Raw genomic sequence first — 16,279 nt, 5'->3', positions numbered from 1 at the left:
GGAGTATATTCCAAGCTGTTATCATTTACAGTGAAAAGTGCTCTAAACCAGTTCTAAATATTGGGTTCACGGTTTTTTGTTTGTTTCCTCAAGCTACACCACTTTCCCCTGAGATGCATTTGCAATTCCTTCCTCCAAGTGGACTTTATTTGTATCTAGAAGCCACGGTTTTGGAACACCCTGTTTCATTTTTAGTAAGGTGTTGGGTGGATTGGGGCACAGCCTGGGGGGCCCTTTCTCTTACTGGCCACCATGAAGAGCTCCCCCCCAACCCAGAGCACCCTCCCCTTCCCCAGCACTTCACGTGTCATGCATCATCCATGTCCTTTCTGGAATGAAAACAGTGCCCGCCCAGGGTCTTCTCTCCCGAGGCTTCCCTCCGAAAGGTTGCCTTGGCCTTCATGCCATCAGGTCTAGAGGTCAGGGGCTGCCCAGGCCCGGGGATGCTCTCCAGAGCTGACCACAGAGCAGCCAGCTTTCCCAGCTGCCAGGAGGCCCGTCTCTCCTGCATCCAATTGGTTACAGAGACCACACAAATGTTGGTTCTGCTAGCGCCCCACTAGCGAAAATAGCGATTCCAGCTTTTAGTCCCTTCTCTCCCAAGAACTCAGATCAGGCACGAAGCCTGTGGTCTGGGTGAGGAAATGGAGGATGGAGGGGGTAGTGGAGGGTGGGGTGCCAGGTCCCCAGACAGACCCTGCACTGAGCTCACCCCTCCTGTCTCAACGTCCCCAGGCGGGCACATGGAGGGCTTTCTGTTGGTGGCTCTCAGAGCCAGGACTGGACCTTGGTTCTCCCTGGGATGCTGGGACCACACAGTTGATGACACAGCGTCATAAGCCCTCTCGCCCCATCCTCCCCATCACACAGGCCACGTGTGGCACCAAGCCCGCCCCCCACCCCCGCCTTCACCCAATTCCAGTCGGTCACTCGTCCCGGGAGACCTGAGTTCTATCCCAGCACAGCCGTGTGACCTTGGTCAGAGCCTTTGTCATCCATTCAACAGATGTGCCGGAGCCAAGCTGGACCTCGAGAGCCTGCAGTGACCAGACACTCTCCCTTCCTCCAGGGAGACCGGGGCTGGAGAGAGATTCCCTCTGCAGCTGCAAATGCCCTCGGGTCCATTCCCCAAGGACAGCCGTCCTGGGCAGCACCAAGAGGACCTGCCTTGGAGCCAGGAGATCCTACTGCGAGGCCCATTTTTGTCCCTCACTAAGCAGTAGTACAGACCTGGGTAACTGCTCACACTTGATGGGTTACAGTGTCTGGAAAATGAGGGTGTTGCACTGGATGGTAGCTTTCAGAATTTCATTAGCAGTTGAGCCACGTTGCAAATGAAATCTTACTCGTATGACAGATAATCGTTAATATTCATTGGGTTCTTACTGTTCCAGCTACCCTCCTGAACCTTCCATGCATTGACGCACAGTGCCCTGGGCCACGCTGCGCCCAGTTTACAGGTGAGAACCGTGAACCAGAGAGCTGCAATTTGCCCAACACAGATGAAGCAGTTAAAAGCAGACTTTCCTGCTTGGCGGTGGGGAAAGGAAGGAAATCGAGTTGCTCCGCTTCACCTTCTCCTGCTTCCTTGGCGTCTCTGGAAGGACCTCTGCAGAGTCCAAGGGTCTCCGAGACCAAGTTCAAGTCCACTGGATGAATGACCTCAAAGGGAGCTGGAACTGTGATTTTCCAAGCCACTTTGCTCCTTCTGATGGCTTGTCCAGGTGCCCAGCTCACGCCCCAAGCCTCCTGCTTCCTCCACACCTCACGGGCTCACCATTAGGTACACGCATTCACACATGAAGGCTTGAGCCTCGTGCATGTCCTCGCGCACGCGCGCGCACGCACACGCATCTTCCTGTATTAAACACAAAGGTTTTCATCACCACCGTAAACTTCAAAGGCTTGGAACTTGGAACCAACACCTTTCCAGCCTCCTAGTGAGTCCCAGACCCCTCGGGGGAGAGCAGCTTGTTCTCCTCAATGTAATTAGCACCACCGCCACCCAGCCCCCCACCCCCTCGCGATGGGGACTTAGAGGAACTGACGGGCCGCCTTAACCACTTACCAAGTGCGTCTTGATATCAAAAGATTTGTAGCACGGAGTTCTAGCGCCTCCGCAATAGCAGTCCCTGTCATCATTTCGGTTTGTCAATTTTTTTCAAAACATCAGATAGAAGTTTGAAAGGTGGGCGGGTCATACACGTGAGCCCTGGCCCCTCCAGCCTGCTCTCCTCTGGACTCTGCCCCGGGGCCAGCCCGGAACCCCTTCCCCTGCCCACGGACAGGGCAGGCAGTGAGTGACTGCAGGACGAGCTACTTGGGCAAGATTACTGAGCCCTCAGGAATCACAAAACATCGTCCTTTTCCCAGGAAAGCAGACTTTGACTTGTTCGGCTACTTTTATTGTGAGATTTAGCACCGATGTGCTTTGGTTTTTGGTGATGGTTTAATCCTGAATCAAAGTGGCTCTCAGCAGTTAAACACAGGCCACTTTATGTCCCTGTGTCGCCTTGGGCATGAAAGCACGATGAGGCCCCCAGAGACTGAGGGTGCAGGTGGAAGGATTAAAGGCAGGTGGGGCCCCGGGGTGTACCCTGGAGGCTGACTTGAAGACCAGACGCCTGGAGAAAGCAGCAGGACCTGCCAGGAGGACCCACCAACCCAGGAAGACCCAGGAAACGCTCAGAACAATCCAGGCCTTTGGCTGCCTCCGCACTCGGCGGACTTCATTCCGCAGGTGAGGCCTCGAGTCATAAACGCAAACCACCCGGCAGCGTGTGATCCCTGAGTAGGAGGCACAAGGCAGTGCCTGTGTCCTGGAAGATGACGTACCTGGTTATTTGTCAGACTTCAGTTCAACGATGCACAGCTCCGATCCCAGATCAGTGGTCTCCTCCCTGAACTGAAACTGCAGCCCAGCCCGGGACAGGCCTGGAGGAATCTTGATGATTCACACAAGACCAAGACTGAGCAAACGTCATTCTCAGAGCTGGCTCAGGCTCTGAGGCTGGAATGGCCTTCGGTGGGAGGTGAGAACGGGCCAGGACCTCTGGTTCCCACACAAGGAGCCCCCCCCATCCCCCCAGCTGAGAAGACCCTCTCCTGGCAACGAGTGTGACTAAGAAAGCATTGCTTTTCCCGTGGTCAGTGGAAGTCGGAAAGTAGAGCAAAGCGTCGCCATCCCCTCCCGGCCTTGAAAAGTAAGAAGCAGTAGAGGAGCTGGTCAAGAATACGTGCGCGGTACAGAGGCCACCGCTGTCCCCAGGTGAGCCTGAACTCCACTGTCGGTGTCTCATCACCACGTCCCGTGTTTGTCTTTGTCAGTCTTGTTGCTTCTTAGACTGTGAACTGCAAAGATCCCAGAACAGCAATGCAAGCTGCATGCCCCCCACAAACCCAGGTGTGTCTCATCATTTCTGGGAGATTTAGGGATGGAAAGTCAGAGGTAGGAACTTTAGCTGCTGAGACCAAACACCCCAAAGACAGCCTGAGACGAGGGATAGCCCTGCACTCACCCTGGGAAGAGTGGGTTGGAATCGGGGAGACCCCAAGGAGCTATTGGGAGTTTCCAGATTGTCCCTAAAGCCACAGGGGAGAAGATGGAGGCCCTACCCCAGGTCCTTGGGCCACGCTCCGCTTCCCAGGACCCTCTCCCACCTCCGTCCTGAGCCCTTCCTCCGCCTGGTCCCTCTAGATTCACACTAGTCGGACATTCGGCTTTGAGGGGAGAAGTCCGCTCTCCGCTGGATCTGCCAGGCCTCATCACCCTGACTGTGCTCGGGCCTCTCTAAGGAGCTGGGCCAGCATCCCATAATAAAGAGCAAGTCGGACAAAAGTGCCAGGTAGCAGACGGCTTGCAGGGAGTTGGGAGGTAAGTCCATCCTCCTGAGGCCCAGACAGCACGACTGTGTGCATGGGGGCGGGGTGCACCTTTCTAGCATCAGTGCAGGGCTGTGAAACTGGGGAGAAGCCACAGGTGGAGGTACAGAAGGTAAAGCATCAGCAGCTGCTCCCAGGGGTCAACACAGAGGTCACCCATCCCCACAGAGCCACTCGGGAAACCTGCGAACAGTAAGGGGAGATGACAGACCACACAGTGGATAAAGTGGGCACCTGGGCAAGAGCATCTGAGGCACCCCATGGGGTTTGAACCACAGGGAAGGGCTTGAAGAGAGACACGGGTCCAATCCTCTTGCAGGTGGAGGCAAGGCGGACCCTCCTGTACTCTGTTCATTCAGCAAATATCTCCTGGGCGCGGGGGCCATCCTACCGCAGAGGGCTTGGCAGGGGAAGAAATCAGAAGCAGCCTTGCCTCTTGTGAAAATTACATGGGAAGAAACAGAAAGGAAGCAGGTCCACGGGCAAGATCAATGTAGAAGTAAAAGTTATGAAGAAAATAAAGGAGAAGAATAAGACAGGAGAGGGATGAGGTGGAGGAGGGTGGTTAATTAGAAGTGGGCGGTTGGGGAAGGCTTGGCAATGAAGCGCTATTTGACTTTTGACTAAAGTGAAAAGAGAGAGCGGCCGCTTGAATGTCGGGGACAGAGTGTCCAGGCAGCTGGAGCAGCTCGTGCAAAGATACCAAGGTGGAAATCAGGATGGGAGTGTTCAAGGAGCAGAAAGTAGGCCAGTGTGCTTGGAGCAGAGTGTTGTGGTGATGTGGTCAAGAGGGCCACCGTAGGGAGTTTGGATTCTACTGAAACCCAAAGAAAGCCCATTATAGCGTTTCAGCAGAAAATGACATCACTGAAGAATACCACAAAAGGGGAGACCCATTACGAGTCTGGGGCCATGGTCCTGCCTGGAGATGACGCGGCCTGGCGCAGAGGATGTGTCGAGGTGAAGCTGAAAGATGGGGTATGAGGTGTGAGAGAAAGGGAGGAATTAGATGTGGCTCTGGGTTTGGTTCTGAACAACCGGACGGGTTTTTTTTAAGAGATGGGGAGATTGAGGGGAAGCAGGTTCAGATGAGGACCAACGGCTCCACTTTGTCATGTTAACTTTGAGGGTCTCTCCAAACATCAAATGCAGGGGCTCAGTTGGCAGGTGGATCCCCAAGGAGCTTGGCAGGAGGGCTCTGCACCAGCAGGTGTGTCCCAACATTTCCCATAATGGAGGATACCTACTGCGCGTGAGTCCCCCGCCTCCCGAGTGGGTTTTCCAGGTGCCGAGTAAGAAGGTCTAAGACTGAGTTGGGGAGAACCGCGAAGACAACAGCCACAGGCGGGGAGCGGTAGGAATTGGAAGGTCTAGGTCCTGAGTTTTCAGCCTGCTGGTCATCTGACCTTCATGCATTTGCTAGTTCTCACATCCTTCATCTGTAACGTGGAGACATGAGACAATAGGAATGAAAGTGCCTGATACATGCTTGCTACAGAGTAACTGCCCAATGAACAGGCAGTTGACCCATAAATATTCCACTGGAAAGGTGTACTATGCTCTGAGTGTTTGTGTCCCCGCCAAATTCATATGTGGAAATCCTAACCCCCAGGTGATGGTATTAGTTGGCAGGGCTTTTGGGAGGTGATGAGTTCCGGAGGGAGGATCCTCCATCAGTGGGATTAGCGACCTTAAAGAGAGTCCAGAGAGAGCCCAGGTCCTTTCCATCCAGTGATGAAGGACACAAGAAGTCTGCAACCTGGAAGAGGGCCCTCCCCCCGCCAGGCCTCCCCGGGGCCTCAGACTTCCTGACTCCAGGACTGTGAGCAATAAGTTTCTGCTGTTAACAAGCCTCCCCGGGGTGGCATGTTGTTATAGCAACATGATAACACTAAGACAAGGTGTTTGCGTTTTGCTGGGGGGAAAGGAAGTAGATAAGTAAATATTAGGGCTGGTGAGTGGCTGTATGGAAATAGGGGGGTGGGAGAAAAAGAGGGAGAGAGAGAAGGAGAGAGAGAGGCCCGTGGCCACACCCATTCTAGGAGGGCACAGGAATGGAGCTGGTTGAAAAGACTAAGCATCCCAATCTATATCTTTCTCTATAGCGCCCAGCAGGAGAGGCACAAATTCTGTTTAACAGAAGCTGTAGTAGCACCATTTCAGGGGGGAAGGCAACACCCTGGGTCATCTGCTCTTCTAAGGAAGTAGCTGCAGCAGGCCCTCCCCTGTTGTGGGTCTGTTGAGGTCCTTATTAACACTATACTCTGTGAGGCCAACCCCGCTGTTCCCACCAGGGTCCCAGCATCCTCGGTGCCTCTCACCTCCAGCCCAGGCAATTCTACACCGGGTTCACTCCTGATTCTCAGCTCTACCACTGTGGTCCTCCAAGTGTGTTCCACGGATCTATTTGAGGGGAGGGTGTCCCCAGTACCCTTTCAGGAAGCCTGGGTGGTCACAACTATTCTCGTAACACCAGACACGGTTTGCCACTTTCACCGTGTCAGCTTTTTGCACTGAGCTCAGAGCACTGGTGGGTGAAATCACCAGCCCCTTAGCAAGAATCAAGGCTCCTGTACCAGCAGTCATTATAGCCTTCACCACCACATGGTCTCAAGTTTTTAAAAAGCCAGCTTCATTTAAGAACGTTCTTGCAGAAGTAGTAAAATTATTATTTCAACCCTTGCGTGCACATCCTTAATACTCTGCTGCGTAGTCTAGTATGATTTGTTGTAAGAAAAGCACTTGTGTGCATACGTAAGTCACAAGGTAAGCTTTTTTCATGGAACACCAGTCTTTGGGGAAAAAACAGCTGATAGACAAACTGCGGTTACTCAGACTTGGTATTTGGCATTTTCTCAAAAAGCGATGAAGTGAGCCTAGCACTTCAAGGAAAATAACTGACAGTATTCGTTGCAATAATAAAATTTCAGCATCCAAATGAAAATTAGAACTTTCTAGATTTTGTATTTGCCACTGTGAGCTTGAGACTTCCCAATACTTAAAGACTTTTCTAATGGGATTGGTGGTAATATTAATGAATGTGATTTTTTAAAATTATACATGCAATGATTCAACATGCAGAAGATCTGCAGAACTCAGGATTTTCCAAATGACCAATGCATAGCATCACAGAATCATGCATGAGTAAAAGATCCATTCAAAGCACAGGAGTGAGCGATGGATTTTAATGGAACAGGATGAAAAGTTCGTTGGCATGGTTTCAGAGTTCACACTACAACCAACCTTTAAGAAGCTACCGCCTGTCAAATTTTGATATGGTACCGACGAAGAATAACCACAGTTACCTGAAAGGGTCATTAAATGCTCTCTCCTTTGCCAGCTGTGCATAGCTGTGTGAAGCTGGATTATCATGCACTTCACATCAAAACATCTTCCCACAGATCAAGTGCGGAAGCAGACATGCTTTCATAAATCCAGGCATTAAAGAGATTTGCAAAATTATGTTTTTAGGTACCACTCTTATTTTTTATACAGTGTAATTAATTTTTTTATAAAACTACGTTATTTGTATTGACGTGTAATGGTTTTTTTATTTGTTTTTTAAAAGTTATAAATACATAAAAATATATTTAAATATTTTAAAATTTTATTAGTTTTAATTTCAAACCCAGTAAATATTGACAGACATTTTAAAAAGCTCTTTAGAGTCCCCAGTAATTTTGAAATGTTTAAATAGGTCCTAAGACCACAAGTATATGCTGGAGGGAAAGGAATCAGTGCACTGAGAGGCCGCAGGGGGAGAATACAGAAGCCTAGCAAATTAAAAACATTCCCTCTGTCATAGTTTCCTAATCAGCGAGTTGCAACAATTTAGTTGTCACAGCCCTGTGCCTTGTGAGTCATGAGCAGCTCTGTTTAAAACCCTTACTGAGCTCCCTTTCAACGTGTCTTTTTGAAGAACACAGGCCATGACCCAGAAACCTGCAGATACCTGTTGTCCACTTACCCTTTGTAGGTGAGGCAGGATGCAGTCCATCAGTGGGACAGTGTCAGGCACAAGTTTCATCGTGATGCTGGCCCTTGGCTCCCCAGGGCGCTGTCAGCTACACGCCGTTGTCCAGTGGTTCTCCTGCTCCTGCCCTTGCAGCATTTCATGAATACATCCCCCCAGCATACGAATTTGAGGGGAGACACATTAGGACTAAAGCATTCAGTTTGTCATTTCTTTCTTTCACAGGTCATCATCTAAACCCAACCCAAACTCAAACTACAGACCATTTGTTGAAGAGACCGTCTTTGCTCCATTGTCGAAGCTCAGGTGACTCTCTTGATAGGGGTCCCTCTCTAGGTTCCCTATTTGGTTACACTGATCTACTTGTCTGCTCTCCAGCCAGCACCACACTGCGTGGATCGCTGCAGCTCGACAGTAAGTTTCGAAGTTGGGCAGCATCCGGCCTCGTTCCTCCCCTTCCGTCCTTCGCTGGCTCCTCTGGGTCTCACCACTTTGGATCTGCATGGATTCCCACAGGCAAAGCCACCTCTTCTCACTCCGTAGCTGGTCCTTCCCCGGGCTTCCTGGGAGTCGCGCTCCGAGCGTGTGTGCCTGGTGGGCATCCCACTTCACCTTCTCGAGAACCTCCTCTTAAAAACACCCCTTTCTTCAGCTCTGTCCATTCCCATTCCCGAAACCAGAAGCTCAGACTTTCAGCCATGGCCTTGCTAAAATGTGCAGGGGTTCCCATGCATTGGAGGATAAACGTGAATTCCTCTCGCCTCTGACAAATCTCGCTTGTCTTCCTTTCTTCATCTCCCGCTTTCTCCCCTTCACCCTGGGCTGCAGCTGCACCAGCCTCTTTTCTGTCCCTTGGCCACACCGAGCCTCTCCCACCTTTGGACCTGGAACCTGTTGGCCTCCGCCTGGAAGGCCCCTTCTCCCCCTCAGGTCACCCTTGTGTGCCACCTCTGCAGAGAAGACTTCCGCACCCATCGCTGCAGAAGTACCCTCCCACCTGCTGTCCATCACCACCCTTTATTTCCTTGATAGCATTTATTGAAAGTGTCTCATTATCTTGCTTGTTTCTGTTAGTTTCCTCGCTAACTAGCTGTGTTGTGGTTGGAATACATATGAGCCTCTGGAGGATCTGGGGACAGCCTGCTTCTATCTAAAGAAAAAATATTTTTCTTTTCTCCTCCTCTGAAAACCCTCTTGGGAACCCTAAGGTTTTCAGACTTCGGAAACCCAAGAAAAGGAAAGGGAGTTCTTTTCAGGCAAAGACAACCTCTGTTCTTCCTCCTGCCAAAACCCTCAGCTGCAGGCAGGGAAGAGCTCAGAGCCAGTGGTTTCACTGAGTGGAGGGTGTGAAGACTGGGGGGGGCGGGGGGATTCCGGTAGGCAAACCCAGAACTCATCTCTCTAGAGGCTGTCTACCAGCCTCTCTGGAGGTGTCCCCACTGGTCCCGGGGACTCTGGGCGGTGGGGAGGAGAGCCCAGCCTTTCCCAGAGCTGCTGGCGTCAGTGCAACTAGCCGGCCGGCCCACTGCCTGGGCCTGGACTCCTGTTCCAACAGGACCTGGACTTCAGGCAACCGCAGGGCCGGGCGCGTGCACGGTGAGGGGCATCCCAGCTCCTTCTTCAGCACCAGCAAGTCAAGCCGGGGCCAGAACACCAGCCGCCGGCCCTGCACCTGGCCACCTCCCGGCGCCCGGCCACGTCCGTGTGCAGGACCTCCTCCCCGCAACGGTCAGGGCCAAGCAGCTGACCGAGGAGCAGGTGGCCGAGTTCAAGGAGGCCCTCTCCCCTTTCGATGAGGACGGAGACGGCGCCATCAGCACGCGGGAGCTGGGCACCGTCCTGCGGTCGCCGGGCCAGAAACCCACTGAGGCCGAGCTCCAGGACCTGGTGGGCGAGCTGGACCGTGACGGCAGCAGCACCGTGGGCTTCCCCGAGCTCCTGGGCCTAATGGCCCGTAAGGTGAAGGGCAGGGACGCCAAGGACCAGATCCGGGAGGCCTTCTGCGTCTTCGACAAGGACGGCAACGGCCTGATGGGCACGGCCGAGCTGCGGCACGTGATGACCCGGCTGGGCGAGAAGCCGAGAGACCAGGAAGTGGACGAGATGATCCGGGCGGCGGACGTGGACGGGGACGAGCTGGTACGCTACGAGGTGTTCATGCGCTTGCTGGTTTCCAAGGGCGGCCACAGACCCACCTCCACCCCCACCCCCATCCCCACCCAGGGTGTCCGGGCTCTGCACGTGGCGCCGGGGGACCTGCCTCCGTTCCCCCGGCCCCTCCGGGCACTGCTCCTCCGCTGGTTGACCTGATCCAGCTGTCTGTCCCCCTTTCCTCTCCTCTCCTCGTTCCTGCCTACCTCCCCACCTTCTCCTTGCAGGATGACACAGGCCGCTCCCAAGCCCAGCAAACCCCAAATGTTCCATCCCTCGGGAGCAGAAGCTCAGGGATGTCCCTGTGCACCGACCAGGGCAGGAGGATGGTCACAGCCTCACTGGCCGCTCATGCCCCAGGGAGGGCGCGGTGTGCCCTCCGGGAGCCCTCCACGTGGGATCCCTAAAGCGCACCCGGTACCTCCATCCGCTGCGGACCAGGGCCCTGGGGCGAGGGGCACTCTTGGAGGCTGACAACCAGGGTCTGGCCTCCTGAGAAACACCACCTCCTTTCCCCGCCCCCGACTCCCCTGCGCTCTCTTGTTCCCTTCTGTCTCTGTGCCAAACCGCGGCGAGGTGATTTGTCTCTTAAAGCTGGGAGTCAGTTGTAACACGTTTGTATTCACCTTCTTGGAGGGAAATTTGAAAGGGAGAAAGAGGCCACAGGGGAATAAAGAAAACGTCTGTTTTTCTCTGGTTCCAGTGGAAATGACCCTTGTTAAGTTCAGGGTTTAAAAGAGGCAGGAATCTCTCTTTTTGTGCTTTTTGGAAGTGCGGTGAAATCTTGTATTGATGGGCGTAGCGAACAGAGAGGAGTCTAGGCAAGGTAAATCTTGAATATTTATTTCAAATAAAATGGAGAAGTTGGCAGCAAAGGGTGGTTAAAAATCCATGTAGAGCTTCTAAGATCTGAGTCGATTATGGTGGGGAAGGAACAGTGGTCTGTGTTCATGGATTTCTTACATTCATGATCGAGTTGTTGGGAAGTGCGGTTTGAAGAAAGTCAGGGCTGGAGAGGGCCCGTGTGGTGCAAAAGCAAGAGACAGTGCTTCCCGCGTTAAACCCTGGCTCCCAGAGGTGGCATCAGATAACCCCAAGGCCGAAGGGGCTTGTCGGAGATTATTTCAGTGTTTTCGTGGGGTGGACACTACACCTGGGGTTATCAGAGAGGGCTACCAGCCCTGGGACAGTCACAGAGCAGCTGGCCCATCTTGACAAGTCCTCTTTCCTGACGCCCTCCCCACCATGCACGTTTCCTCATATGTAAAGGGAAGAGCATGGGCTCTGGGGCCGGACAGACTGGGAATGTAGTTATTGTTGCCCTGCCGACTGGGCCCAAATCACTCGTCCTCCCCATGGTGACAGCTGACACTCTGGCGGCCCTTCCTGGGCGCCGGGCCCTGCTGTGAGCACACTGCCTGTGCAGTGACTCACTACCACCCTACAGGGGGCCACCCTCTGCAGCTTCCCTGTCTACAGATGAGGAAGCCAAGACACCGAGAGCTTAAGAAAGCAGCCTGTCCCACAGCTGGTAAGGGGCAGAGCTGGAGTTGGATGCAGGTCTGTGCCCCTGATCTCACTCACAGCCTCCCTAGAGCTCCATGGCCTCCACCGTGACCTGATGATGAGAATCGCGCCTCCTCCAGCACTTGTGAGGATCAGAAATCATCTTAACATGCCTGGTATGCAGTAGGTGCTTAATAAATGACAGCTACCATTGCTATCATCCTTCCAGCACCAACACTCTGTATTTCCACCCGTCGGAACAGTCCAAGGGAAAAGCCAGGGTCTGGTTTGGGAACTGGCCCCGGCAGGGCAGCTGCAGAACCCACTTCGTGCAGGAAAAGAAACCAGTGCTCTGACCGCGGGGCCTTGCAGGCTCGGCCTCTTTGGGCTCATCCTTCCACAGCCTCAACAGTCGGGGGTGGCTGAACTCCTGCAGGTGCAGGCTTGGGAGCAAGCCCGTAAGAGTGGACGGAACGTCTAGGTGCCATGAACGTGGCTGCCCCGGTGCCATGAGCAGAGACCCAAGCCTGTTGTCACCTCAGAGGCTCAGATGTGCATCATGGTCCCATCTGCCAAAAGAAGCACTGACGTCATCCCCAGGGACCTTGTGTCTTTCATGGAACGTGTGCTCAGTGCTGCGGGAGGGAAAGAAGCAGAGGTAAGGAAGGGGAGGTTCCAGGTCTCCCTGCACAGTGTCCACGGGTCTACAGTTGCCAGTGTGGGCCTGGCTGGGGAGCTGGCATTCAATCCCCTCTCTGCTGGTGGGTGCCCTGAAGTATGGGGACCTGTGTGCCTGCCAGCACTTAAGCTGGAAGGGGTGAGGTGTCTTTCTGCATCTCTGTCCGGCCTCCTGGCATCACACCCGGAACCACCCTGCCTGCATTTAACTGGCTTTAGAACCTGTCGTGAGAACCCCTGGGGCCAGGGCAGGAACACAGCTGGTGTTGGAAAGACCTCCTGTCCCTCCCGTGGGTGTGCCGGTGACACCCAGAAACCAGGCTGCGGATGAGGGGTCTGAACAGACTGGAACCAAGATGACAGTTTCTCCCCCGTCCCCAGAGACAGCAGAGCCCCTCAGACCACCACCTGCTGTTTCCAGTTTCCAGCTTGGCTCTCGTGACCCGGAGCACTGGGGGGAGTGCATCCCATGGGGGACCGGCACACACAGGTTAGTGATACATGGGCCTCCCTTCTGCGTGCAGATGGGAATCAGGCAACAAGGCTGAGGGGACCACAGAGCTGAATGTGCCCCCCTGGGTTTTACTTTCCTGACACAATTTTTTTTAATGTTTTCTGTTGTCCTTTCTCATTCAAGCAAGGCCATCAGCCAGCTCTGCCACGTGGCTGGATGCTCTCCCAAACTGCTAGGTTAGGGACAGGGATGCCAGCCAAGGGGCGCACAGAGGGTGGCGCTCTCTGAATCTGGGGGTCCCCTGCCTTGGTCGGTGTGTCCAAACTGCAGTGGGTGCAAGTCCTTCACGGTTGCTGACAGCCAGGCGAACCCTTCACAGTGCCCACCTCCATGCCGGGCACCGGCCACTCCCACTCCGGGTGTCCCGTCGTCACACCTGGGCCTCGGCCAGGGACTCGGGCTCCTGGGGCACACCCGCGTCTGTCTTCAGCCTCCTCTCCACCCCCCTCGCCACCCCCCCCCACTCCATCTTCTTTTCCTTCTCCCTCCCCACAGTGCCAGGACTTGTGCTGTCCCCAGACACCTAGATAGACGTTTTGTTGGTAAAGTGCAGTCACCGTATTGCCAGGTGTAGGTCCTTGGCCTTGTTGAGTAGGACGGGGCAGGGGGGAGGGAGGAGGTTGGGAGTGGGGCCCTGAGGACCTGAGCGAGGAGTCCAGGCCTGCAGAGCAGCCTGCGTTTCCGGAACAGACTTGGAGCAGCCCCTCCAAGCTCAAGTTCCCTTTTCCTTTCAGTCCACGAATAACTGGACTTAACCTCCCTTCATCCCCCAAAAAGGTGCTTTCTGACTGCAGCTCAGAACATTCCATCCATCCTTGGGGAAGGAATTTATAAATATTACCTCGGCTTCCATGTGCTTTCGGCAGGCCTGTCATAAATCAGTGCAGGGCTCCTGGACCTCCCAGGCTATATAAAGCCACTCTTCTGCCTCCTGTTTCCAATTTTAAATCAAATACAGCTCAGCCCCGCAGGCTCCTGCGGATTCCAGGAGCCGCTCAAAGTCTCCCCAAACCAGCCTGCTAAAAATGACTCCGTTGTTCCCCTGGAGAAATTTAAAATTAAAACTCACGTGTGGGGTGGAGACTGCCCACGATGAATATGAATGAGGAATACAAGATGTGTTTCTCCACCAAAAAACAAAGCAAAAAAAAACCTGTCTCTGAAAAAGGTCTGGGCCCTACTCACCTGCCAACCTCCCCACCATCCTGCCTTTTGGGTGCTTGTTTCTATAGCAACCAGGTTCTCAGATGCCTGGACACCCCGTCCCCCCACCCAGAGGGGAAGCAACCGGTTAAAGGCCTCCCCTAGCCCTCTGACCAGGTGCCAGGGGCTGGGGGGCTGGGGCACCTTCCGCCAAGCGTGGGGAACGGAAACGTCTTGGGGCTAGTCCTGGGAGACGCGCTTGAATTGACCTAGAAAGGATGGCGGGTTTCCATGCCCGGGGAGACAGTACCTGTGGAGACAGTCAGTGAAGGAATCTCACACCGTCCCCTAAGCACCTCCTCCACTCTTCCCACCTTTCTAATGGCCTCAGAATCTCCAGGGAGGGGAAGGAGCCAGGCCCTTGGTACAGAAGGAGGGGTGGCATCTGGAGTCTAGCGTCAGGTGGGCCCAGGATGTCCTGGCTGGTCACCTGGTGCTGCCCTGCAGGCTTGGGATAGCTGAGCATTGGTGGAGGGACCCCACCCTCCCCCACCCTCCTCCACCCGCCACGGGGAAATGGACCTCGTGCGACACTGCCAGCCTATGAGTAAAGCTCATCTCCCTGGACACTGAGCTGGCCCATCTCTCATCCATCACGTGCCCTGCAGGCTGGTTGGGAGGGCTCCCAGGATAGATGTTCAGGTCTCACTGAAGGCAGGCTTCCATGCCGAGACCGGACGGTGTGAACTGCTCACCAGGCATTGCATTTTCAGCTCCTTAAATCCTCAAAACAAGCAAGTGTGGCAGCTGCTTTAATGAGCCCATTTTAGAGAAGATTGAGGCCTCAAGAGTCTAAATAGCTTCCCCCAAATCATGCATCTAGTAAATCAGAGTTTGAACCTGGGTCTGACCAGCTCCAGAGCCAGCATCCTTCCCACCATCACAGAGAAGCTTCTCGGAGCAAGCAGCCTGAGACTGACGGCAGCCTGACCTTGCAGAAGTCTTGAGGCTCCAGCAGAGCTGCAAAAGGCACGTCGATGGGAAAGGCCTGCAAGTGGGAACAGCTGCTGGGCAGGGTGTGGGCAGCCAGGACGCAGAGAGAAGACAGACATCAGCTGGTGTTGAGGGAGCCATGAGAGCCGCTGTGCCAGCGCCTGGATGGCTGCAGAGGGAGTGTTGTGAAGCCTCCCACAGCACTGGGCCCTGCATGGGGTCCTCACCGCGTGGCCCCCCACCCTTGCCCAGGCACTGGAGGGCAATGCAGTGTGGGGAACCTGCTGCCCCAAGGAACTGGAGGAGGCCGCCATCACCAGGAGAGAGTTCTGCCCTGGCCCATGTCTTCGTGACAGTAGATGCCAATCAGTTCGCAGTGCTGAGCAGGCATCCCTCTGGCCAAAGCTGGGCCCAGGCCTTTGTCACTGGAGAGAGGAGCTCGGGAATGTCTGGGCCTCCAAGCTTCTGTTGTGGGAGAATGCTGCCTCCCCCCAGACTCACATCGTGGGGTGATGATGGGCAATCATAAGAGACTCATGTCCTCGTGGGTTGAATTATGTCCCCCCAAATTCACATATTGCAGTCTTGACCCCCAGAACCTCAGGGTGTGACCTTATTTGGGGATAGAGTCATTATGGAGGCAGTCAAGTTAGAGTGAGGCCATTAGGTTGGGTCCCAACACTGACGTCCTTCTAAGAAGGGGAAATTTGTGGAGGGTTTTTTCAGTTTTTATTTATTTCGTTATTATTTTTTTGACCATGCCACATGGCTTGTGGGATCTCAGTTCCCTGACCAGGGACTGAACCCAAACCAGGGCAGCAAGAGTGCAGAGTCCTAACCACTGGACTGCCAGGGAATTCCCAAGATGGGTAAATTTGGACACAGTTGGACGATCACGTGAGGACACCAGGAGAAGACGGCCGTCTAGTACCCAGGAGAGCAGCCTCAGGAGGAACCAGCCCTGCTGACTCCTTGATGTTGGACCTCCAGCCTCCAGGACTGGGAGAGAATAATTTCTGTTGTTTAAGCCCCACAATTTGTGGCTCTTGGTTACAGCTGCCCAACAAGTGCACAATACTCCCTGTATAAGGCGGGGTTAGGGGTATCGCAGATTCGTGTCTTAGTCTGAGTCCCCGAACTGGTTTTCTCCTGGTCCAGCTCTGATTTCATGAGTCATACACACTAGACTCTGAGAGAATCCGAGGAGAAAAGAGATCTTGCCACATGGAAAAACACCTTCTGATGCACTCTGTTGCCGCTTCCCAGACACTGGTACTGCAGACTCACCTCTCCCAATCTCAGCGCCTCTGAGAAGTAAAACAGTCACTGGAGTCGGCGTGACAATGCACAGTGCTTCAGAACCTGAGGGTGCGTTCTCTCCATCCCCCTGACTGAATGCAACGTGACGTTCTTACCAGGGAGCCTGAGGTAGGGATAAA

The 16,279-nt window shown here is 54.1% G+C and overlaps 1 protein-coding gene across 1 annotated transcript; it reads left to right on the top strand.

Moving 5' to 3' along the window:
• Positions 1-4,794: 4,794 nt before the first annotated feature.
• CALML3 (calmodulin like 3) lies at positions 4,795-10,165 on the top strand. Its single transcript, XM_060293509.1, has 3 exons — positions 4,795-4,860; positions 8,786-8,840; positions 9,411-10,165. Exons 1-3 carry the CDS (start codon positions 4,795-4,797, stop codon positions 10,163-10,165), a joined length of 876 nt encoding a protein of 291 aa, XP_060149492.1.
• The last annotated feature ends 6,114 nt before the right edge of the window (positions 10,166-16,279 follow it).

Source organism: Globicephala melas, chromosome 2 (assembly GCF_963455315.2).
Source record: "Globicephala melas chromosome 2, mGloMel1.2, whole genome shotgun sequence".
NCBI classification, from domain to species: Eukaryota; Metazoa; Chordata; class Mammalia; order Artiodactyla; family Delphinidae; genus Globicephala; species Globicephala melas.
Note: the sequence above shows the minus strand (reverse complement) of the source record. Positions and strands in the feature narration are given on the sequence as shown.

Excerpts from the sequence above, each read along its gene's own strand:
- CALML3 (XM_060293509.1), top strand. The coding sequence starts at position 4,795 with ATGGTCCTGCCTGGAGATGACGCGGCCTGGCGCAGAGGATGTGTCGAG. Across the intron at positions 4,861-8,785 it reads AGGTGAAGCTGAAAGATGGG|GTCACCCTTGTGTGCCACCT; the intron begins GTATGAGGTGTG and ends TCTCCCCCTCAG. Across the intron at positions 8,841-9,410 it reads CCGCACCCATCGCTGCAGAA|GACCTGGACTTCAGGCAACC; the intron begins GTACCCTCCCAC and ends CTGTTCCAACAG.